The sequence below is a fragment of the Pseudochaenichthys georgianus genome, chromosome 18 (genome assembly GCF_902827115.2).
Source record: "Pseudochaenichthys georgianus chromosome 18, fPseGeo1.2, whole genome shotgun sequence".
In the NCBI taxonomy this organism is placed as follows: domain Eukaryota; kingdom Metazoa; phylum Chordata; class Actinopteri; order Perciformes; family Channichthyidae; genus Pseudochaenichthys; species Pseudochaenichthys georgianus.
Window position 1 is genome coordinate 23,740,149 of NC_047520.1, and position 26,555 is coordinate 23,766,703.

The window sequence follows — 26,555 nt, forward strand, 5'->3', positions numbered from 1 at the left end:
GGTCTGTGCATCCGATCATCAGATCAAGGGGGAGTGCTGGGGAACTCCAGTTCGAAACCCGCTCCCGCCGCCACTGCGTCAGGCCGTTGTGTCCTTGGGCAAGACACTTCACCCGGATCTGCTCCTGTGGGTATTGTCCACAGTACATGTATAATACCAATGTATACTTGTAAAAGCGCCTCAATGACCTCGAGGCGTGAAGATGGACGGTGTGGCGCGGTCACATCAGATCAAGGGGTGAAACCCGCTGCTGCTGCGTCTGTAAAGCCGGTGGGTCCTTGGGCAAGACCTGAACTTGCTCCTGTGGGTATTGTCCACAGTTTCTGACCATTGCATGTATGATGTGCAATGTGTGTATATGTAAAGCGCTTTGAGTCATTGATAATGCGCTATAATAAATGTAAGGAATTATTATTATTATTGTTGCATTATGGGTAATGTAGGAAGGAATGAATCTTTCTGTAACAAAGTTAGAATTGTAGAATTCCACAGACTTGAGCTTTTAGCTATATTTTTGTATTTGCCTTGTGCACTTAAGGCCTAGATTACCCTACAAAATGTAAGTCTAAATGTTCAACTCTGGCATTTTTGGGGTGTGCTGACAAAAGACCCAGATCTTTGGGGTCACTTGCAAACTGATACTGGATATGTAAATGATTTAAACACAAGACTCCCAGATATCGTGCAGGCTCTACAGTCTACAGTAGGGGTGGGGAACCTCCGGCCTCCGGGCCGTATACGCACCGCAAGACCATTTGGTACGGCCCGAGGCTCAAGGTAATTTATAAACACAAGCAAAACATTTTTTTTTTAAAGAAATCTAGACCGCAAAAGAATTAAACAAGCGAGTGCCTGTTTTTCCTGGCCAAAATCAGGGTCCTTGAACACAATACGAGCCTAACGTGTCATCACGTGGTATATGTCTCGTCTGACAGGGGTGCAGTTCTGACGGAGAGCACCAGAACGCCACTCCGGCACTTCAGAAATGTCAGTACCCATAAGGAGCCGTACACATGCCGCAGTTTTTGCGTGGCTGTGTCTTTAGTTGAAAGCCCAGTGGCGATCTGTTCATCCGACATACTGATCATATAGTCAATAACTTTGTTAACTCTCTGCCTCCACACATCAAACAGTCTGACTCCATCACGACATTCAAATCCCACCTGTTTAAACTGGCCTACTCACTCTAAAACACATCCAACCTGCTATCACAGATCCCCCTCCACTCTCTTGTCTTGCCTGTTTTATGCTTTGATGCTCCTGATTTGCGGTTCGATTAAATTGTGTTCCGTTTTTGTTTTAGCTGTTTTAACTTTTAAATGCACTGTAAGGCGACCTTGGGTGTCCTGAAAGGCGCCTCGAAATAAAAGGTATTATTATTATTATTTGTTGTTATTAGCATCTGGTTAGCTAGCTATGCTAACGAATTTAAGAAGCTTTTTCTACAACCAGTGAGGTAAAGGCACATCTTTATATGATCATTATAGTTGATAATAAAAAAAGACAATAAAGTAAACAGGTATAAAATACTATATGACAGTAAAAAAAGTTGTTATTAATAAACAAGAATACAGTTTGAAAGGGGAGTGATTTGTAAAATATCCATAAAGAAAAAAAAAATCTGCTTACAGTTCTGTTTCATATGGATGTTGAGAGATGTATCCATAGAGCTCCTAATGTTGCTCTCAAAGTGCACCAGATTGATGCTTTTAACTTCAACATTTAAAAAACAAATCTTCCCGGGGAGCATGTCCCCCTAGAGGAGGTTAGGTCCCCCCCACTTAAATCATGTTCACATGGATAGGAAACTAAATACATGTGCTTGTGCACACATCTTGTGTCCATATCTTTCTGTTTTGGTGGTCATGCCACTCCGTGCACGTGAATGCATGCGCGAGTCATGGTGAGATATCTGGATTAAGAGGTTGCTTTTTCTTTGCACAGCATGAAGAAAGGCGAAATGAATGGGCTGTGATTTTAGTATTTTTAAGCAGAGGTCAATCATTTGTACGGCCCTCGGAGGATGTTGAAAAAATTGAAATGGCCCTTGAGAGGAAAAAGGTTCCCTATACAGTGTTTACTTTGTATTGCATTTGCAGCAACGACCAATTTGTTGTTGCACGTAGAAAGACCCCCCCCGTATTCCCAGTGATATGCTCATCTGAGCCTTTGAAGTGAATCCTTTATGAAAAGTCCTGTTCACTTCAGTGCTGAATTCTGTCCTGCAATAACCTGCTGTATAATGTTAGAGTTACCACTGCAGGGTGTGAGTGATGAATGGTCCATCGTTTATCCTGGCAGTGCGATGACATTGCTAAAGGGAGTCTGGGGTGGCAAAATCTCACAGGTTTGGAGAGAACAGAGGTGAGGGAAAATATTCCTGTTACAATTCCAGATCTAGGTTATGATTTATTCTCCAACATATGGTTATAGGTAAGGTCAGCCTAGCTTGAAACAAGTTTTATTAATCCAAGACATCCCATCATAGTGTTGCACGAAGAGAAGTTTTATTTCTCTCCTGATACAGAGAACAAAATATGATGGCCTTTATATAACTTCTGTTTACTTTCTTATCTTTTGTAGACACCGTATAGCCAACTCACCAAAAACATTAGCCATGTCTATTTGTCATAGTTGTGTAGACATCATTTTGTTATATAACAAGGGATTATTATTGGTTTATTTTTTAACTATGACCTCCATTAAGTGGTTTATATAACCTGGATAAACAGTTTGGGCTTGTTTACGACTTGTTTTTGTTGGACTTAGTTGCAATAATGTTGCTGCAGAAATTACTTAAGTATTTTATCACAATAACTCACAATTCTTCCACTTGTGTCTTTCTATTTACATTTACACTTTTTAAGAGTCTCAAACCTAGATAAATGCAATCCAATACACTTGTTTACATATCTACAGTCTGGCCATTTATCCAAGTCCTGTCAATTCTGTAAGTTCTTTCCTCTAGAGTCTACGGTCACCGACCAAATCAGTAGCTTTTAAAAAATGCAGTCCCTCCCTCCCCCCAGGATAAATTAAAATGTTCTATAAAAGACTAAACAAGTGCAGCAACAGAAATATAGATGTATACTACAGGAGCAGAGACATATACTGTTTACTGTACATATGATAGTCTATAAATTGCAGATGTGCGAATAGTTGATAGAGAACTACAATTATGTAGCAGTTCTCTTCCAGAGGTGATCTTTGTAAAGTGTTACTGCTGTTGGCAGGAATGATTTCCTGTATCAGTGGTTAAACCATACACTCAGCACATGCACTTTGCTCTGCATCAGCCAATGGACAGTTCTCCCTCACTGACAGTTGTACCATGGCCCTCCCTGTGTGCTACCCTGGCTCTATAATGGTGGAACGAGCTCCCCATTGATATCAGGACAGCAGAGAGTCTTATGGCGCATTTCCACTGCAGGGCCTCGCACGGCTTAGTAGAGTATAGTTAGGCCTTGGTAGGCCAGGCTCACTTTATGCTGCGGTTCCATTACAGTTTAGGAACTGGGGTAGTATCTATAGCAGGGGTGCCCAACCTTTTTTGAACCGAGAGCTACTTTTAAAGTCTGCCGAGATCTACCAGTCCAAATAGAGAGGCGTAGCCATTACTGACAGCCTACTACCAGGTAAATACACACTACTTGTATAAAACTGACCTTTAATACTCCATAAAATACTGCAGATCCTTTATCTTACCTCTTTCTAATCTACACACATACAAGTATTTAACTGAAGCTACACAACAGAGTTGTTGATACAGAGTTGTAGTTTATCCACACGTCACTACAGTGGGTAATGTTTTCAAGAAACATTGAACAGTGCTGCCGGATATGACACGGGGAATAAAGAAAAGACTCTGAACCCTTTCTTTGCCATTATATAAAAATAGTGTTGCTACAAAAGTATAAATGAGGCTTACTAATAAGACAACTCAGATCTGAAGCTACACAGGAATAGAATCAAACCCTTTTTTTGTTGCATTTTAGTAGAGTATACAAATAAATGCCTTTAAAATAGGATGCGAGCAACACTAGTTTCTTAACCTGAATTGATAATAGACTATAATCAATTTAAACAGAACAGATCTTAATGTTGTCATTCTTATACCATTTTGTACAATAATTATAATGAATAAGTTCAAACAAACTAAAACTTACAGCTGATTAATAACGATATCTAACTTCAATCAATCAATCAATCAATCAATCAATCAATCAATCAATCAATCAATCAATCAATCAATGTTTATTTATATAGCCCAATATCACAAATGTTACATTTGTCTCAGTGGTCTTCACAGTGTGTACAGAATATCAGTATGACAATACGACACCCTCTGTCCTTAGACCCTCTGTCCTTAGACCCTCTGTCCTTAGACCCTCACATCGTACAAGGAAAAACTTCCAAAGAAAACCCAGTTTAAAGGGAAACATGGGAGAAACCTCAGGGAGAGCAACAGAGGAGGGATCCCTCTCCCAGGACGGACAGACGTGCAATAGATGCCGTGTGTAAACTTGAGTTTTTATTATATCAAAAACCTGTTGAAATGCTACTGTTATTTTTACTGTCCCCCAAAAGCGCGTCAGCAGCCTCCAGGAACGCTTCTTTCACAACTTCGCCGTCTTTGAAAGACTTCATGTGTTTCGCAATAACGTGACAGACACGATAAGATGCTCTGGAGCAGCCTTGCTCTTGTTGTTGGGCCGGGTGGGAGCGTAGGGCAGATTAGGAGGGAATTCCGTCTTGTAGCGTTTGTGCACTGTTTTGAAATGCCGCTCCTAAATTACCCTTCTTCGATAAAGCCACGCTCGCATTGCAGACGAGACAGATGGACTTTGAATTGGAATAGATACAAAAAGAATCATCCTCCCACTCGGAGTGAAAATGATATATTTTGGGCTTTTTTGCTGCTGCCATTGCGCTCTTGTGTGTGTGCGGACTGTCACTCCTGTTGTTGACACGGACAACGTCAGCGAACTAGTGCCCACTGCCCACAAGTCACGCCCCGACACATGGGGTCACGCAGGACGATCACAAAGCTTTGATGCGTTTAAGTGCATTATTCTGGCACAGGAAGATTATGTTACAGGACATTAACGATAAAACAGAATATTGTTGTTCTATTTTTAGACACATCTCGCGATCGACTGGGAATCTCCCAGTTGAGACTGGTTGGGCACCCCTGATCTATAGCAACGCAGTGTAGGCGGAGCCGTGACGTCATCTTCAATGCGGAAAACAAAACCAACATCAGCCGTTGGCTGTTAGCACTCAGAGCTCACAGCTCCTCAGATCTGTTCAGAAACTAGACAAAAGTTAAACAAACTTGTACAAACCACAGAATGCCTGTGTCATGGCGAATACAGTCGCTGGTTTATTTATGTCTGTAGGCCGTTGTTGTGAGTGTGGACGGTCGGAGGATTTACAACGTTAGCTTAGCCGATCTCCATTCAGAAAACACGCATCTTAAAAGGGTTGTTTGCCTGCCGTCTGTCTGCTGACTTGTCAAAGCATTAGTTCATGGTTTTTACTAACCGGTATCAGTATGTTGTTACTTCGGCATCATTTTGAAACGTGTATTACAATTAAATCACGGTCAAATATGTTCATCTTGTTGTAGTTGTAGCCCCCTTGCCAGCTCTTGTGTTGCATGATTTGCAATGCAGATTTTGGAGATGAAATCAGGCCGTACTCCCTTCTCACCCCTCGATTCCACTGGGTCCGTCTGCGTCGCGTCACGACTGTGCCGCGTCACGACTGTGCCGCGTCACGACTGTGCCGCGTCACGACTGTGCCGCGGTTTTGGTCCGGCCTCCTCCGGCGTCATACCCTATCGGGCGCATTTCAGAAGCAGAGCGTCTTGCCTGCCAGCTCGCAGTTTTTGTTGATTTGGGCATATTTCCTGGACAGGCTACTTTGTGCAGACAAAGTTAATAATAATTGTAATATTCCAGTTATAAACGACATGAATCAAAGATGTGTTGCTGTATTTTAGTAGTAAAAAAAAAATGCATTCATCATCATAATTATTCTATATATATAATTTACACAGTGCCTGTAAACCGGAGGAGAACGCTGGCATTTCTCCTCCTACTTGAAAGACTACGGAGGGATAGGGTCTGCAAAATTAGTTTATTTTGGGGATGGGCCGGATGCTCTGACCGGTCCACTTCCTGCCTCTGCAACACCTCACGTCGAAGAATAGACTTGAATCCTATTTTGAGCGGAGCCCAGCGCCGAGACGCTTCTGGTACGCTTCTGACCCGTAATGCGGCGCGTCTGGTGGAATAGCAGCCATTGACTAGAGTGGCCGCGATCTTTGCGAATGCCGCGGCGCATCCTGTCTGTTATTTCTGGTCGTTTTTTAATAACCTCCTCTCTGGGTTCCTGCTGATCTGCTCTGAAGCAGCTCCTGTTGTTCCTTTCCGCTGCGTGCTGGAACTTCCAGAAGCGGACATATTGTGGTCTGGAGGGTAATGACAGTGCAAACATGCAGCAACCCTGAGAGGCTTTGGACTCACTAAATACTAGGGATGCACGATAATTATCGGCCCGATAATTATCGGTCCGATATTAGGAATTATGACGTCATCCCGATAAACCCGATAACAGTATTAATAGCCCCGATAATATACAATATATTTTTTAGGTTAAAAAAAAGAAAAATACTGCGGTGTGGGTGGATTGGGATGAGGGGCGCTTGTTTTTCACTCGGCTCCTCCCGTTTTGCCAGTACTGTGGTATTAGTGGTTTAGGAAGAGGGGAGTTCTTCACAAATCCAGCGCTCCCTAATACTTCGAACCTGATCAGTCACCTGAAACATCGCCATCGCTACGATGGTGTGTTAAAAGCGTACGAAGACAATAATACAAAGTGTGTGTGTGTGTGTGTGTCTGCGCGCGCGTTGGAGCTATGTGCAACTCAAGGCATATGCTCGAACCGGAGCTGCCTGGACGCTGCAATCATGTTGCTGAGTGTGCTGACTTCTCCTACAATGTCCCGCTGTCTGCTTCCTGCATCAAGTCAAGTGCTCGGCGCAGTTGTGGCGAAATGTCGCTCCTCTGTTTTCATTTAAACAGCTCCTTATATCCGTTAGCGCAGCTAGCTAGCACCAGATGCTAACAACAACAATGCACGTAAGGTCTCTCTCTCGCTCGCTCGGGCCACACACACCCTCCCGGTCCTCCCGATGGCCAGTCGGTGCCTGCCGGTGAGCGTGGAAGTGTGGTCTGCCACAAGCGGGCGGCAGGAGCGGGGCTGTCAGCATCAGCTTGTAGATGGTATTTTAAACTCGATGCGCTCTGAAACTACGGGGCGGCCAAGGTAAAGAAAATATGCGTTAATCGCGTTAAAATAATTAGTGTCGTATTATTTTTTTTTTTATCGGTTATCGGTAAATCGGTTATCGGTCTTGAGAAGCAGGAAGTTATCGGTATCGGTATCGGTTTCAAAAAACCAATATCGTGCATCCCTACTAAATACTAAGCATTTTTTACCATGTGACCTAAAGTCTGGTAGTATGCTAACTTTTGCTAATAAGTGCTAAACACAAAGTACAAATAAAGTTGATGGGGATCTAATTTTTTGACAAGTATTTAGTAATGGACAATTTGTTCACCAGCTGATGGTGCTAGATAAAAAATCGATTAAATAGTCTACTGTAGATGTAGAGATATCATTTGACCCGTTCCTTATTGGGCTATAACACAAATATGAGATCAAAGATGTACCGTTACCATTTGGCATATATTCTTTTTTTTTATCCCTCAATTAACATCTTTAACATAATTCTTCTATTGAATATAATCTCCTAGTAAGAATTTCTTCCACTTCTTTCCTAATGTTGTCGTCAGGATCAGGTGGGCTTTAAAAATGTTGTTGGTGAGTTTTTACAAAGTGACGGTGCATGTTTGAATCAGGGCATGCATCTAGCGCCCTCTGGAATTCTTTGACCAGTTGTTTAACTGTCACTTTTCAAACTTTTGGGCCTTTTGCCTGTAGAGAAATGAATTCAATATTTTACTATCTCAACATCCAGGAACGTTGATCATTGGGTTTGGAACTTTGATAAATGACTTGGAAGGGTTTTTCAATCGATATTCATCCCGGAAATCAGAGGTGTAGCCTGGAATGTTAGATTTGTGTCCTTATTTGTTAAGGATAACTTAAGAACAGTGTGGGTTAGTAACTGTTGTACTGGTGTTTTTGAATGCCTCTGCTTTGCCACTATGTTAGACTAACCGTGGCTTTCTAGCTTTCATATCTGTAATCAGGCGGTTAAATTGTGCTGGCCTTTGTGCTCAAAGTTCATAACTCTTACATGATCGGCCCACACGACTTCAACAATGTATCAAATACAAAAACCATGAATAAAATACTTGCACCACTCATAGAACACGTCCCTGAACATGACACACACGCACACACACACACACACACACACACACACACACACACACACACACACACACACACACACACACACACACACACACACACACACACACACACACACACACACACACACACACACACACACACACACACACACACACACACACACACACACCGTTCCTGCCTTATGTGGTTTTAAGTAGAAGAACCCGTTGGTACTTGCACATTGTAACTATTTACTTTAAAAAAAAGAAGTTTAAATATTAGAGTTACTATGCAGCAAACTACTTAAACAAGTGTTATTTATCACGAGACAGTAACACTTGTTCAGTTTGTTCAAACACTGTTCAGTTATGTTCCCAAAGCTTGGCACATGGCCTAATGAATGTGCCTGCAGATCTACCACTTTTGAAGGGACCATTGATTAATTGGGGCCAAAAAGATGGAGAAGGTCCAGCATCGTTCCCCGATCCCACAGCAGCAGAATGAAGAATGATTTCATTGTTTCTCTCTACTGTCAATGTTTCAGTCACACCACGCAACTTTTTGCCGTGCTTGGTAATAGACAATGTTTTGAGACTGAATTTAAAGACTGAATAACCTACTGCCTCTGAGATCTCCTCCTTATAGGGATGACTTCAAAGTCACTTTTAATGATGTTTACATTATTTTGGTCTATCCCCTTCTTGCTGAGTATACAGTAGTTTCCTGTGAATTTAGAGCTAGTTTGACTGATGATGAATCCCTTAGGCATGCTGCCCTGGAAATTGATTAGATATCAGCTCAGATCAATAGAGAGAGTTAAAGCCAGTCTCCACATACCAACAAACAAACAGCGGCTCAATACGAAGTCACCTTGAACATAAATCAGATATCTAGACGAGCTACAGTAGAACAACATGTGTAATGAGTGTATTACACTGCTGCTTGGGTAAGCTGGATGATTATTCAATGTGTAACTTATGTGTTGTGGTCATCCTGCACTACATGAGTTTAGTTCCAGTGACGTGGCAACAAAAGAACAGTCCATTTTCAACGGGCAGGGCGTCCCATAGACCTTCATAGACCTCCCATAGCGTTAATAATAAACGCCATGAGAACACTCCCCGGCGGTCGGTAGTTATTGTCAATATTAATATAATAATTATTTATTTATTAATAGTCACACTCCATTTCGCCTATTTTCTTGTTGCCCCAGCTGGTTGACACCTCTTTTAGCAGAAACAAAGGCTACATTCATGTATTAAATCGATGTTAATCCATGTGTGTGGTTGTGGAATTAATGGACGTGCCGTTGTCCGTTCCAAACTCTTCAACTACAACCCTAATTATATTTTGAAACATTTTAGAAGGCCTCACGAAATACTTTAATGTAAATTTAAATTGAAGTGTGAAGGGATGTGTGTAATGTGGTGATTGACATTATTCACCCACGGATCTATGGGTTGGGGTATTGTTCCGCACGGACATTTTAGTTCACATAACGGCATTGTAATACACGGTTCGGCTGCATTAAATATTACGTATATGCCGTAGTTTGCTATTTATAAAGCCCTGGTGAGAAGACTTCTAGACAAATAGGAAGAACTGCCGCCCAAACTGAATATGTGACGTGGATAATAAATACAGTATATCAGCAATTAAACAACATTTTCAATTTCTCTTCACAATATAAGTCTCCTTGCAGTATCAATACTAATTCGGCTGACTTTTATATTTGATCCAATCGGTATATTGGTATATGTACACCATAACGGTGCACAGCTGATAGAAAGGGACACCTGGTGGTTAAAGCACGTTATTGAAATTAATTATTTGTATTATTAGATATTAATAGGAGACACAGACAAACAAACTAATAAGGCTTTATTTAAACATTAAAGAATACTTTAGGTTAAGGTCTTATTTTGAATAAGAGCTTTGGGGGTATTCAATTAAATTCAAAACCTTTATTTATCCAGGTAAAATCCCATTGAGATCAATGATCTCTGTTTCAAGGGAGATCTGCAGCAGTAGGTTCCACAAGAAGACATAAAAACATAAACAACAGAACAACAGAAGGACATAATACAAATATATATAACATATTAAGCCTGACAAAGTACTAATATATTGCTTTCCTGCAATGTTAACTACTGTATGTTTAAGCACTTATTTTAACTGATATTATACGTATTTTACTCTTATAAGATGTATGTAGATAGTATAAGAAATGTGCAGAATATGACAGTTTAATGGTGGAGGTACACACATATTGATAGATGTCTTGTAATGCACAGTTTAGGAACCTGCGACCCAAGTTTTTCATCTCCGACCTTGTCAGGTATTGAATATTCAATAAATAAAGAACACAGAATTATTAAATATAAAACACAGAATTTGTGTGATTATACTAAATGATTTACAAATAAACACCACTGCATATTTACAACTGTTACACATGCTGATGTAACGCAAATGTTTACATCTTGGGATCAATAAAGTATATCTTATCTTAAGATGATCGATGGCTACTGCCATATCTGCCTCCGAACCTTGACAAGTGCATGTTTCAGGCTTTCAGGGGTCACAGACATAATGTAGACAGTCACCCTGTGTGAGGCAGACCCAGATTTGTGCAGCGTTGCGTTCACAATACATACAAAATTAAAACTGCATGCCGTTGTGGGCGGGCCTTCGCGTCCGAGCGCCTGTCGGGGAGGGTCGCCGGTCGTCCCAGTGTCAAGCAGACACGCGCGAGTCCTCTGAAATGAGCCGTTTGTCATTTCTCAAGTGTTCAAGTCCTGGGGTGTTTCTCAATCGCGAGTAAAGCTGCTGCAGAGCCACTATTTCAAGCATACTACGTCATCGAGTGTACTGGAAGTACTGTTCCAATCTCCAGCATACTTGGAAAGCTACCGAGCCCGGCGTACTTCGTTAGGAGAAATTTCGAGGCTGCACATGTGTAGACTCCGCGGTCTTAAAATCCCCATAATGCTTTGCGCACGGACCAATTTCCCCAAATCTGTGGCGGAAGCAAGATGCTCGGCAGACATGTGCTACCAAGCAAGCGTACTCGCGATTGAGAAACACCCCTGGACTCCTCGGTCCTGTGGCCGTGGCATGTGATGCATGTGATGCAGTGGGTTGTGCATTGGTGTTCGGATCAGGGTTCAAGCACAGGTTCAAACCCCACTGTAGTCAATATGTCGTTGTGTCCCTGGGCAAGACACTTCAACTCAAATAGCTCCTGTGGGGATTGCCCACAGTATTGAGTATGTAAGTCGCTTTGGATAAAAGCGTCTAACAAGTGACATGTAATGTAATGTAATGTAACCAAGGACACACTGACTTAGAGGACAGAGAGGAGAGAGGAGTCTCTCTCGAGGAGCTATAACCGAGGGTACACTGATGTAGAGGAGAGAGGGGAGAGAGAGGAGAGAGGAGGCTCTCTGGAGGAGCTTTAACCGAGGGTACACTGATGTATCCTGTGTGTGTGTGTGTGTGTGTGTATGAGAGAGAGAGAGAGAGAGAGAGAGAGAGAGAGAGAGAGAGAGAGAGAGAGAGAGAGAGAGAGAGAGAGAGAGAGAGAGAGAGAGGCTTATCTGACATCTAAATGGTGGAAAATGGTACATTCTAGCCTGTGAGCTCCCCGTTCGAGCGACCGACTATTCCTTCCCAATGTAGCATCGCATTGGATATGGGCGGAATTTGTCCTGGAGTGGAATGTTTCTGATCATTGCCCTAGGAGGAGTTTGCAAACATTTCCGTAAAATGCATGAAAAACGCAATTTTTTCCAATTGGCCGACTTTCTGGGGGGCGGGGATAATGGAAGGCAATTTGAAATATGTCCAGATTCATAAGAGCAATGTATATACAGTGTTTCGTGAATATCGGTAAAACTCTTATGCGAGTAGTTTGGATTAATTTGTGACATGTAAATCGTCAAAAATTGTGTATTCGCTGTTAGCTTACGACCTCCACGATTGAGCTATCAAAAATTGGCTTCACAATTTAGCATCATATTGGATATGGGCGGAACTTGTCCTGGAGTGGAATTTTTCCAATCATTCCCCTAGGAGGAGTTCGCAAAAATGTCCTTAAAATGGCCAACATAATTGGGGAGCGGGGCTAATGGAAGCCATTTTGAAATATGTCCGCAATTCCATGAGGAATGTCTGTACCAAGATTCGGGTAGCTCAGAGAAACTATATGTGACTACCGCACAATAGGGGGCGCTATTGAGCCGTATTTGCAAAAACGTAATTTTGTACAGTTTGTAAAAGCTCGTGGGCTGTCACGTGTGTTCCAACTGTAAAGGCCGTAACTAATTTCAACACAAAGTTATGTTTCCGTAAGTGTTTTTAACCCTTCGATTTCGAGAAAAAACTGTGTAGGACACGCCCACATTTGTCATTGGTTGCGACACTTTAAATCTCAGTTTATACTCATTCTGCCAGTATATCTATTACAAAATATATATATTTAGTTCATCCGTTATTGAGGTATACATTTGTTGTGTTTTTGGCGCCCCCTATCGTCCAAAATGAACATGTTTTTTTGTGCCTATTCCCCAAGACAGACTGAACCTTTCCACCGACATCTGTGATATTTGGATAAATTGTGGATGAATTATAAGCATTTATGTCTAAGCCACACCTTTTTGCGAATACGTTTCGATTGATGTCGGCCACATTTTTCCACACATCGTGCTCATTTCCTATGGTAATGTGTCTGACTCTCCACTGATGCTGTACACTGAGTTTGGTGTTGAAAAACAACATTTTTAAATTCATATTTCACTGTTTTTAACATTATGCTAATTAAAAAGTAGGCGGAGCTTAGGGATAGGGCTGAACGATTAATCGATTTTAAATCGAAATCGCGATTTGAAATGATGCGATTATCAAATCGCAAAGCCTTCGATTTTTTAAAACTTTTCTTTCACAATTTTTTTTTTTTCTTCTTGTGTGTCAGTCATCGACACCAATCAGAAGTGCTGTGCTCCACTTGTACTAGGGTTGCCAGAAACTGACCATGATCAAAATCGATTATTCGGCAGCCCTGGCGAATAATAATCACGGGAGAAAAAAAAAGGAAAAAAATAAATCAGACAAAAGGCATTCCGCTGTTTTCTTTACTAGAACATGTTTAACAGTACAAACAACAAACAAGCATGTCATCACAACGGCGTGGCCTTGAAGTGAAGTTGGTAATGGCCAGCTGTGCTGCGTCTTTCTCTGTAACCTCTTTGGCGTGCTTCGCACTCAAATGCGAACGCATTGTTGAGGTTGAGTTGTGATAGACCAACGTCTTTTCGCAGAGCTTGCATTTAACTTCCTTTGGACTTGTATGTTCGAAGTAGTTCCACAAGGAGGAACTCTTTTTACCTGCCGGCTGCCACTTTGTTCATCTTTAGTAGCACGTGTGAGGGAGAGGGGGGGTGGGGGTGGGGGTGGGGGCGGGGTCGGTGTGTAGCGTGCTGCAGCAGCAGTCTGCTCTGCTCGCAGGCTTCCTCCAAGTTTACAGTAAAACAAACTGGTGGTGTGACCAATGGCCATTTACAATTGTTAATACTATTACTATTATTAGCATATATATATTTATGTATATTTTGGTTGAAACTAAGCCAGAAAAAAATAAATACATAAATAATAATAAAAAAAAAAATAATAATAATAAAAAAATATATATAAATAAAATCGATTTTTAAAAATAATATTCGATTATGGAGACTGTAACGAATATTCGAATAATTGAATAATCGCTGGCATCCCTAACATGTACCAGCCATTGTTAATCAATCAGAAGTGGCCCATGATAGAAGGTGATTGATCCAATCACCTGCCAAGTATTTTTGAAAGTGCCTGCCCTTTTCCAAATGGCTTTCAATGGAGCTTTCCTTGATGGTTTGGTGAACCATCTGAGTCAGGTTAGTAATGCTCCATCACATGTTTCTATTACAGGGTGAATCTTAAACTGAAGCTTGACTTTAAAGCAACCCAACGGAAGTTTCATGTAAGTTTAGTTCTTTCACTCATAGCTCAGGCTGCGGGGGTGCTAGAGAAAGGAGTACGTTGATACGACCTTCCTAGTCGGAGTTATGGCCACATTTTACAATAAACTTCCGTTGGGTCGCTTAAAAATAAATATCACAATTCGAATGGCATTCGCAATATTTGTCAGAAAAATTGCAATTACATTTCTTCCCAAAAATTCTATGCATTACAATAGGTCTTCGCACACTTCGTGCTCAGGCCCTAATAAATAAAAAAATCCTCAGGCCAGCAGGCCACTTAACAGGCCAGGCCATCGGGAAACCCCCGTCCCCTGGGACTGGGTACAGGAGGCGTAGAGCGAGGGATCATTGTCCACAAATAAATCGATCGCAGTTGGCATCGTGGTCGCGGACAAATGAAAAAATGTATTTAAAAAAATAAAAATAAAAAATGGGTCGCGAAATATACTTAAAGTAAAGTCTATGTGTGGGAAACCCTGAATGGACATTGATAAGTTCAGCTGTCAAGGGGTGAACTCAGACTCAGACTCAGATGGTTGCAAAAGTACTTTACTGGGTTTTTCACAGTAACAAAAACAGAGAACAAAAAATCACTATCGTGGAAAAACTAAATACTTCCTTATGGAGCTTGAAACAAAAACATGGAACAGGCTTGAGGGTACGCTGGTATATCGAGAGAAGAGACGAACTGGCACAGGACAGGTGGAGAGTAACCCCTAGATTCTACCGGGTCCGTCTGCGTCGCGTTACTGCCGCGTTACTGCCGCGTTACGGCTGCGCCGCGGCGTTCGCAAAGATCGCGGCCACTCTAGTTAATGGGTGCTATTCCACCTGGTGAGACAATATATACACACAAGGTAAGGGGCACAGGTGGAAACAATCAGGGCGGGGTAAACAATCACAAACGCAGGAGACACATAGGGGCGGGGAGCACAGTGACCTGAAACGAGAGGGAGAATTACTTTTCAAAATAAAACAGGGAAGACACAAGACAAAGGGACATGACAAAGCTAATTTAAAGAATATAATTTTAAAATAATCTTTCGAGACATGACAGCAACTTTAAGTTCTCAAATTACTTCTAGAACAAGAATCCTAAAGGCCCCTGAAGATGCCAAAACGCTCACACATTATTTTATTTTATGAAATGCCTGATAAGACATTTTCCAATTTGATTTGCTCCATTATATTGTTAAATGCCTTGGAGTGTGTACCGATATTAAGTTGAGCTTTGTAGGGACTGGGCAGACTGGGACAGTCCACCAGTGAGAGGTGTCACTCTCCATGCTTCTATTTATAACATATATCTGCAATAAGAGAGAGAGAGTGAGCGAGAGGGAGAGAGAGACATTGGGAGTTATATGACCTATAGCTCATTCCAGAGATAGTGTTGGAGCAGACACTCACTCTGTGCTCCATCTATTCTTACACCGCGCTGCAGAGAGGATGTGTTGCAACCCCACCAGAGGACTCTGAACCATTTTGGGATATTGACTATAATTACTATTTCTAAAGGACATAACAAGATTTCACATTTGTGAAAACAGCTGAGTGACGATGCCGGAGGAGAAAGGTAAAATGACCTTTAATAACCTTTCATGAGTATTATGTTCACCTGCCTGTGAGATAAGACTGTGTAGCCAAGGATTAGTTGGACTTACCAATGAATTAGTCTCTGACCAAAACATTTTTACCAAACCATAATAATCCTGTTACTCAGAAATATGGAAATCATTCAAAAGTGTTATGTCAGATAAGGGTCACCTGGTTCCAGCTGTCTCCCTTACCTCCAGGTCTCCTATTATGTGACTCCTGTCTTCTGCACAGGGTACTTTCTGTTGAATATGGTGTGAATGTGAATGACAACAACATCCCTGGCACAGAGTTGTTGTCTTCCTGCCTGCACTCCACCACTGGGAGCCGGGCCACTTGGGCCGCTGACAGAAGGGCGAGGGCCAGGAGCTCAGAGGACATCACTGTTATAATGTGATTTAGAGTGTCTTTTATTGAAAATTATACTGACCTTTTAAAGCTTTAGTTTTGTCTCCATAATGAGGACCTAAAGAATCCACATAATCAGCCATATTAGCTTTGATGACTTGTTGTCAGTGAGGTATATGGTATTTAAATCGCCCTTCTCTAGTGCTTGCGTAACGGAGAATGAAAGTTATGTGATTTTATAAATATATTGGCATCAATCCAAGTGCAATATTAATAGATTCAACCGGTCTCAATAATTAACCCCTTCTAGTAGTGAAACATATGAAAGTAAACCTAGCATGACAAATACTCAATTACAAATAGCTAAATGTCGCAGTTTCAAAAGTAAAAAGTACTTGTTATGCAGAGTGGCTCATTAGAAAGTAGTGGGTCAACATGACAAATGGTCTGATCTAAACGTAAGAGAATAGTACTCATCATGTGATAACACTTATTGCAAATAATCCAGCTCTAGAATATAACCTTCCTCAATGGTTCCTTCCAATTTTATCAATTTTTGAAGTAGGTCATACTGGTAATTGAATACAGTATTTTAAACATATCTAATAAGCTCTAACCTACGTTTGTGGATACCAGAAATAAAGAGGTTACAATCATATAAGTTCTTGATCTGGATCTGTAGTTTCGTAGAATATAAACTTTTAGATTTGAATGTTTATGTGTTGTTCATGCTAATTTATTTTAGAATTGTGTTGCATTGAATCACCGAAGCTATAGCCCATAGAGTTGGAATAAAATATGTGTTACATCTTCTCATGAAAGGATTGTGTTAATAGGAATAAAAAGGGGAATGTGTCTGAAAACGGAATTATTCTAACTTTATGGGTAACAGCGTATTTCTTGATGGACTCTTAGTGGAGTGCCTTACAACTAAGCTAAGTTCTTAAGTAAAATACTTTCCACTACTGACATCGACCCAGCAGCCAGCTGCTTGTAAAAAGTATAAAACACACCTCATAAACACACCACACATATTCCATCTAGAAGGAAGGGAGGTGTGTATGCTGCTATTATGATGTGATAACAAAGCACACGCGCACACACACACACACACACACACACACACACACACACACACACACACACACACACACACACACACACACACACACACACACACACACACACACACACACACACACACACACACACACACACACACACACACACACACACACACACACACACACACAGGCCACATGCTTCCACACACAAACATGCTGGAAATAATGTTTGTAGTTTTATATTTAGGAATTTCCTATTTTTCTTATCAAAATGAATGACCAGAAGGAAAACATGTTCATGTTGTTATGCACATCCACATGTATGTATACACAGTTAAAGGACGTAGGTAGGTTAGACGTTTAGTAAATAAGCACATGCAGAAACACAGCCCACTTCCTCAGGCTGTCTCATGTATCCTGTGATGTCATCGCTGGCTGCTGGTCAGCAGTCACAACGACGCCTCACTATTCCTGACCTGCCAGTAAACCATCTGTCTGCCAGTACCCTAGCTGTACCAGTAAACATTTGGTCTTTCTAACATTCACATCCAAAAATTGATATCGCTATAAAATGGCAGGCAGATTTGAAAAGCACAATTTCTCAGTCAATGCATAATGAACTGTGAAAATGCATTTATAGAACATCAACCTGGTATTATTCCTCAGGTAGCAATTAAACACCAATCAGTCAGAGTAACTGGTGACAAGCTGTCCCACTAGTGTCTTTGTGCACTTCAACATGATCATGTCCTGTGGATACTGCCAGTGTGTGTGTGTGTGTGTGTGTGTGTGTGTGTGTGTGTGTGTGTGTGTGTGTGTGTGCGCGTGTGCGTGTGTGTGTGTGTGCGTGCGTGTGTCTGCGTGTGTGTGTGTGTGTGTGCGCGTGTGCGTGTGTGTGTGTGTGTGCTGTTGTCCTGAGGTGATGAACCGTTACTGTGTGCCATGGTCCTGCACCAGCTCAAACAGCTGACAGGATGTTTTATATTCACGAGTCATGCTGTTTCTCTCTTGAAATGACTGCTTAGCAAACACACACCGCTCTAATACCTCACTGTCTGTTTACCTCCCAATCAGCTTTTCTTCAGTTATTAGATAATCAAAGCATATACATTTATAAACATGTACAAACAAAAATGAAGTGTAACCGGCTTAGTCATTCACTGTTTCTGCTGCATCACAGCCTCTGTGATGCAGACACATGATCCCTGCGGTCCAACTTCACATTCAGACAGACGGGTTGTTGATGACAGCATCATTTCCAAATGTAAAAACCAATGTATGATATGTCATCTCTTTGTCTCTATCTTCACCTTCGTATAGTACTGCACATTTACATTCATATTATTATTTGTACCTCCACTGCCAACATATCTCATAGTCTACCTTTTTTAATGTTGATGGCAGCTATGGTCAAGGTTTGCCAGACTGTGATGAAACACGGACTCTCTCCTGTTTGAAAGTAGGATTTGACCCACACCCATTCCATTTCACTACATTAAGAGCAAACTTCGTCCTGCACTAAATGTTGGCACTTGATGTACTTCATGTGTAATCGGCCTAACACAAGTCATTCCTATATATGGAGGTGAATTTGAGAACTAGACTTTTTGAGTTTTGACATAGCAGAGATGTTGGACTAATTATTGAATGATCTGAAATCAGAAGAGGAATAGTAAGGTGCCTCCGAACTCCAGGGAGCGATCCGGCAGAGCTGCAGTAACATCTGCTGGTGCCACAGTCCATGTGGAGGGAGTGTCTGGTCATCGGTCAGAGGAACGGCAGTCATCATGTTTCACAGAAAACATTCATTAGAAAGCAAACTAGTCTTACTAGCATACTATATCACTAGTTATCTTACTCCTCTTATCAGGGCAATGTTGACTGCTTTAAAAACGTTCTGGTTAGTGTTACTATACTGTTATATTATTGTGAATATTGTAAGTAGTATTTTTGGTAGGAGCATCAGCGATATTACTGAATCCAGTGTTAAACATACTCACTACTCTCACTCAGGTAACTTATATGACATGCCATTGTCCTTACAAGGCCTGAGCCACACGGTTGTGTGGTGTCATCTTTTAGAGAGGTAAGGGGTTAACTGCTGACACAGGGTCAGAGGTCAGATGCTGTTAAGGTCAGATTGCAGGCGTGACTGCACAAGTGAGCAGGATAGGTAATAACTCATAATGTCTGTGTATGTATAGTGCTATAAGTTCAATACATCACTGGGGGGGTGAGATTCATGAATAAATGTGTGTATATATATATATATAGCATCACTGCAGATAGAGAGAGGGAGCTGTAGTGTGTGTACAGTTTTTCTGTATGTAAATAAATGCTACAAGTCATTTAGACTGAAGCCCACTGGTCTTGCCAGCCACCTGCACATGGCAAAAGGAGCGGAACAGGGCCAGGCCAACTGAAGGTGCTCTTTGAGGTAGACCAGCTATTCTCTTTCTAGTGACAAGTGTTTACCAGCAACATAAGTTTATTTTATGATTTCCCCAAAAAGACATGTTCTGTATGTTTCATATTCTTGTGATTTAATAAATGTAACACGATGCTGTATCCAAATAATCAATATAATACTGTGAAGAAACTTGTGATTGTGACAAAGAAAGATGTCTCTGTTCCGTTGGCTGTTTGAACAACAGGACTTTAAGCAGTGGATGTGCACTGTAGGTGTGAGTTTTCTATTGAGATGAAGTCATGGCAATACAAAGGTCTGGACATTTCCCTTCATCTCTTCTGTATATTTACAAAGCATTCCAACATTATGGTTCATAGATTTAGGAAAACACCATTTGTTTAATTCATATGCCATCATTTTGGTAAGATTATATACGCCAATGGCTTTCCTATGGAAATAAGGATAACGTTTCTACATTTTTCAGAGACATGTCCTTTTTGTACTCATAAGAAAGTGAATATCCCCAAGGTCAACAGCTCGGCACCACAGAGTACTGGTGCTGCACTAATGTGAACATGTTGACCTGCAGATGGTTCACACCCGGAGTGTTGCAGAGAACTCGTAGATCCCCGTGAGGACGCTCTATTTTTAGGAGGGGCTGCTGCAGGGCTCCTTGAAAAGGCATCTGAGAGATAACTGCTTGTGTGTTCCACTGTGGTGGGCAGGGCTATTCTATAGATGCACCTTCAAAATAGTGTTCATGTTAAAGAATATAGTTGTTGCAAGAGGTACAAGATCTTTGTTTCGCTATGGGTTTTAGTGCCATGGAAGCATGGGGAGGTTCTCCATTTAAATCCCAGCAACAAACAAAATGTGCACTTATCAAGTGTCTTTGAGACAGACAGTACATGTGTCTCCATTAGCTGTTTGGGTTATGCTTCATGGTGCATCAAAGAGAAATGCTAAATATATATACTATCAAATAGTTCTAGTGAATATGTGTGAGGTGGTAAGCTGCAAACCTTTATCCATGGTCAGTGTGTGTTCTCTGAAGCACAGACATGAGAGCTGCCTGCTGGCTGCGACCTTTGGGACAAAGGCAGTTGTGGCTGTCAGCCGCCGGGGGACAGACAGCAGAGCGGCTGATTGACGATAAGGACAACTGCTGGTGGAGAAGACGGCACTGTACGGGTCGGGGGACAGTAGAGGCACACAGCAAAGTGACACTCAATACATAGAGAGGAACCTTCAACCAACCTGAATTAGATGTCCTGGGTTTTACCCTCAACTGTCACACGTTCTTTAAAAGCACAACAGGTGGAGGCGTGTGGCGCAGTGGGTTGTCCGTAGGTGTTCGGATCAGGGGGTCACACCCCACTGCAGTCAGCATGTGGTTGTGTCCCTGAGACACTTCACCCCACAGTGCTCCTGTGGGGGTTGTCCACAGGAGCAGGGTACGTAAGCGGCTTTGGATAAAAGCGTCTAACAAGTGACATGTACTAATGTGAACGCATGGAGATCTTTAACATCTGTACTGCTCGTTGCCTGAACATCATCTGAACCTCTGGATCCACTTACAGTTTCATGAATGAGTTGTCGCTCACTGACTGACACACTGGCACTGAGTGTGTGACTGATGGCAAGGTGTGAACATTTCACAACTAAGGAAATGATCTAGTTAGGGACCCAGCTGAGGAAAAGGGCCGAACCGATCAATGTTACCCTGATTACTTGGAATGGTGGAATGCAAAGGATAAAGATGCTATTTGCTTCCCTGGCAACACTCCCAAGTACATGAGAGCAATAACATCACATGGATTGGACCACTCATTATTTATTTTATAGACAGGCAGATCTTTGGACCCTTTTCAAAGACACTACAAATGTCCTAGTTCCTGCAGCCTCAATGTCTGGAACAACCTGCTGGATTCTACATGTGGCCCAGAAGACCATCTCCTGCCTCTATCTGAAGTCACTGTGGAGAGGAAGTAAAGACATCCAACAGGTGCTGGGGTACAGCATTGCACTCTGGGTCAGATCAGGAGTCCGGACCCCTCCTAGTTCCCCTGCAACCCCTCCTCCCAGCCGTTTCTTGCTTTTGGACCGTTGTCTTTTCCATATGGTTCCAATCAACTGGGCCTCAGGAGTCAAGACTTTCCCTCCTAAATTCTTGTCTTTATTGGTTAGCATGCCCACTGTACGCCCCCCCCAAAAGACACATCTTCTACCTTCAATGGCCTCTAGACAACGGTGTCTAAAATCCCTTTTCTGGTCTTCATCCAATTTTAAGTCAGTGATCAGATTGCAATCTAGCCATATGCATTTAATAAAAGAAGATCTGTGGATTTTCCAAAGAAAAGTTCATGAATATTTCATCATAAATGCTAACCCCAAAAATATTTGGAGTATTTAAAAAAAAAAATGCAAATCTTTATGGGACTTGGACTAATGGGAACCCAGGCATAACGCCAAAAGGTAATGATGCAAGGTTATCGTCCTGAGGAGATCTAAGAGGTTTGGAGGATGTGTTTGTCTTGGACTCACAGACACACTATAAAGCTACTGAGTCAGGTCCTTAGAAGTGAAGAATGTGTGGCTCCTGTGGATCTGGAAACTGCTGTTGGTTTTGCTCTCCTGTCAAGTAACGCCTAAACCAAGCAGGTCATAAATCCAAATTGCTTCTTTGGAAGTGTACATGTTTAGAATTTGCATCATTTTGCATCAGTTTAGAATCTATCACGTTGTATCTTGTTTGTTTAACTCTTACAGATATAAAAACCATGTCACATCTGCCTCTAGTCGTTATGCTTACAGATGCTACCCAACTTTTAAATGCATAGACAAATTAGCACACTGTTTCATAATGTTTCAACACTTCGTTTGTTTCAAATCCAACTAAAGTGTTTGGAGTTGGCATGTGATCCGACTGGAAAAAGTGATTTGCGTTGATTAAATTAAATAATATTAAGAAGCAGCACTCTTTCCAATCTTAAAGGTGGGGTAGGTAAGAATGGAGAAACCAGCTGGAATGGCTAGAATTTGAAAATACACAGCCGGAAAAAATCTGCCACTTCCTTACAGAGCCCCTCCTCCAACACACACGAACACGCACATGACCAATGAGGGCACGAGATAAGTTTGTGCCCCGATGGAGGCTGACAGGCAGGTAGGCCATCCAGTTACTTTAGCCGGGAAGCTAAAATGATTGGTCGTGCTTTTTACAGTACTACGGCTTCCACAGATGACATTTGTTTATGGATTTGTTGTCAAAGCACTTCAGATATTCATTGCTATCGGGATGTTAAGAGCATTCCATGGAATATAACAAAAAGTCTATCTCGAGCCGGTTTCTCAAACGTACCTACCCCACCTTTAATGAAGAGAGAATAGTGTGACGTTAGCTAAATGTGCCTTTTATTTGTCCACATTATAGAGTTGAGGAAAGTAAAACAATGTTATAAGTGTTGTGCCAATAAAACACCCAATTAGCACCCTATGAATGTTGCAAACCTGAAAGAAGGATCCTCCCTGTCTTATCCTTATGCCCCCTTCTCTCTCTAAATCAATTACTGGTAACCATGGAGGACTGGTGAAACCAGTCTGACAACAGGCCTGTTTCCTGAGAACACAAAGGGCCTTTCATTAGCCGATGCCCCAGTCAGGACTGAAGCCATCCATATGGGAGCCTATTCTGTGGGTTCTGATGTGAGAGGAGAGAACCGTACCGTACATCACCTCATAATTGTTGTGTGTGTGTGTGTGTGTGTGTGTGTGTGTGTGTGTGTGTGTGTGTGTGTGTGTGTGTGTGTGTGTGTGTGTGTGTGTGTGTGTGTGTGTGTGTGGGTGTGGGTGTGGGTGTGGGTGTGGGTGTGGGTGTGTGTGTTGGGCCTTGCCTCCCTGATAGAGACAGAGAGCTGCTCTCTGGTTCATGGCTAATGTTAGCGATATGTGTTTTGGTTACGTGATGGTTAGTCTCTATGAATAAACATACATAACTATACCTACAGTACATGTCCCCTGAAGTGATAGAAGTGTTTGTGTGTGTCGTGAGTCACACACAAACAAAAGTTGTTTTTTTATACCCTTGCCTGATGTGACATCCTAAATGATAACTTGGTTTTCGTGAAATTGAAATGGGAGCCTGTAAACATTGACAGGGACCTATCATGCAAAATGCACTTTTTAGTGTTTTTTACCTAAATAGGTGTCCCCGGTGTGTCCGGGAACTCAAAAAGTGTCAAAAAAAACCCTCTCTCTTTTCCTCTGTTCCCATATCTCTCAAAACGGGGGTACAATGGAGCTGATCCAGATTTGCGTCCGATATGACGGGATATCTGAAATGTGGACCCACGGTATTAAAAACGTTGCTATCAGAAACAATGCCCGACTGTATATTGGACGTAATATGGTCTTTGTTTACATAGCAAGCATCGCTAACACTCAGAGCTAACCTGTACTGGAGAGAGTACGTGTAAAGAAGCAGGAACAACAAAAGGAACTCACCTTGTGGTAAACCCGGGCGAGAAAAAGCATTTAAGCTCCATACTGTTTCAGAAATAATCCTTGAAGTGGTTTGGAACATGATATGGCAGCATTCAGAGTTGGTAGAATTCTGAGCAGGCACAAGCTCCCCCTCCTGACCCAGAATCAGCAGTTCTCTAACAGGGCTGAAATAGAGGGATATGAGGGATGTCTAAAATGCATGATCTGTTTGGTATTTCATAGACATGTTTTTATATATTTTTGATACACTGAGACCCATAATATATGCCTAAAAATAGCATGATAGGAGACCTTTAGAATAGAATTAAAATGAAGCTTGAAGAACCAAATCGAGACACACATTCTATTTATAAGTGTTTCAAAGGCCAGAGTTGATGCAGATTTGTTTGAGATTAGGTTACATACAAGCAGTATTTGACATTATATATTTCAATACCTTAAATATTTATCTTCCAAATATCCAGTATTTCCCCCACAATCCTCTTCTTTTCCACTAATTAGATCACTGATTTAGATCATGCTATCTTTAGCCCTCAACCTTCCCCCTGATCCTCAGAATAGTCCTGAGTTGAAAATGCTCTTCCAAAATTAGAGGTATGTTCTGCAGTCAGGATATTACTCATTGTGCCCTTCAGAAGGTAAACCGCATTAAGAATAAATAGTGGCGTCTATTAGCGTCACTCTTCTTGTGTCAAAACAGATGTTATTCTATTAAGTATTGCATCAAACGCCTTTACAGTTTTTGGTTTCATCATCAGCAATATGTATAATGTTCTAGAAGGAGTGGGGGGGGGGGGGGGGGCAATGAGCTTTGACCCCCTGTGGCCCCCTCCAAAAGAAGGGTTTATTATGATAATACAATTTAGGGTAGTGTTGTGTTGTAACTAGCGGAAGGTATTTTGTTTTTCATAATGTCATTTAATACAATTTTAACTACTGAAAACAATTTTGCCACGAAAACCCCAAACCCCAAACCATCATGGTATGTTATGTTTGAACTGCCACTGTACCCCTTGACACTGTACACTACCACAGGACATGACATGGTCTCCTCCTGTCTCTGTGTCTCCTGCAGTATTCAAGCAGCAGGTCCACAGCCCTCTGGAGCAGCCCAAGAAACAGAAGACTGGAGGGGGGGGGCCCGTCCCCTGTCAGAACTGTGGCAAGCCCTGCAAAGGAGAGGCTCTGCGGGTCCAGAACAAACACTTCCACATCAAGTGCTTCGCCTGTAAAGGTATGTCCTCGCCAGCTGTTACCAAACAACCTTCAAGTTCCACACCCTAAGAAGACACCATAAGACAGGAATGTTGCTTGTAAAGTAGGAACATAGCTAGTTTGGACCTTTTGTTGCGTTCAACTGAAAACGTACCAATATCTACCATTTCTAGATCGAATATACAAATACTTTCATAAGTAAAAATGAGCTTACCACTATGGTGAAATCATTACAATGTGGATTTTAACCAATGACACTAATGTCGTTTATCTTTTTGACTAAGTATTCTGAAAATTAAGAGTTGTGGCAGAAACAATTTATTTTAACTTTTTAATAAGGTAAAATATACATTAATGAAGATCAATTACTGTTAAGGAACTGATTTTTACATGGAGCTCTTGAAGCAGACACAATAATTAAGAGCTTTTTCTAAAAGATAATACATTATGACCCTTTGGGGAATAATATAAACTTATGTCTATTTGTCAAGATTCTTTTGGGAGCTTTTTATGAAAATAAATCATAAAAACGTACTTAAACCAAACAACTACAGGTGAGCACAAAGACGCTGTGTTGAAAAGACATTAATATGATTCCGTAGAGGTCAATAAAAAGAGCAATAATCTGAAAGAACCAAAAAGATAAAAGAATCCTTACACACTGTTTTTTTTTATACTTGTAGTACTGATACCGTCCACTATACCAGTGGTTCTCAAATGGGGGTACACGGACCCCTATGGGTACGTTGGAGTACTGCAGGGGGTACGTGAGATTTATTTTATGTTAATGAAAAAAACAACATAAGTATCATAAGATCTAGCTGGTGCTAGCTAATGACATATGACTGCCTGCTTATCAAAGGACACCTAAACAATAAGCATTGCTTGGCAACGGCGTGTGGCTGCAAAGTATAGCGCAGCATTATGCATAATAATATATGTTTATATGAGGGGTCAAAATCCCATGCTCATAAAATGCTCATATATTTTTTTTCTTCATTCCCCACACCTCAAAATATA

The 26,555-nt window shown here is 41.5% G+C and overlaps 1 protein-coding gene across 7 annotated transcripts in view; it reads left to right on the forward strand.

The window, feature by feature from the left end:
* Positions 1-26,555, forward strand: part of ablim2 (actin binding LIM protein family, member 2) — a 116,882-nt gene that overhangs the window by 19,036 nt on the left and 71,291 nt on the right. For 6 of the 7 annotated variants that reach the window (XM_034105587.2, XM_034105589.2, XM_034105591.2 and 3 more), the window contains exons 1-2: positions 15,801-15,975; positions 25,396-25,554. In XM_034105587.2, the coding sequence (XP_033961478.1) occupies positions 15,960-15,975; positions 25,396-25,554 (175 nt within the window). In that variant the 5' untranslated portion in view covers positions 15,801-15,959. Of the gene's footprint in view, positions 1-15,800; positions 15,976-25,395; positions 25,555-26,555 lie in introns of those variants that run through there. The other variant, XM_034105588.2, reaches the window with a different exon arrangement.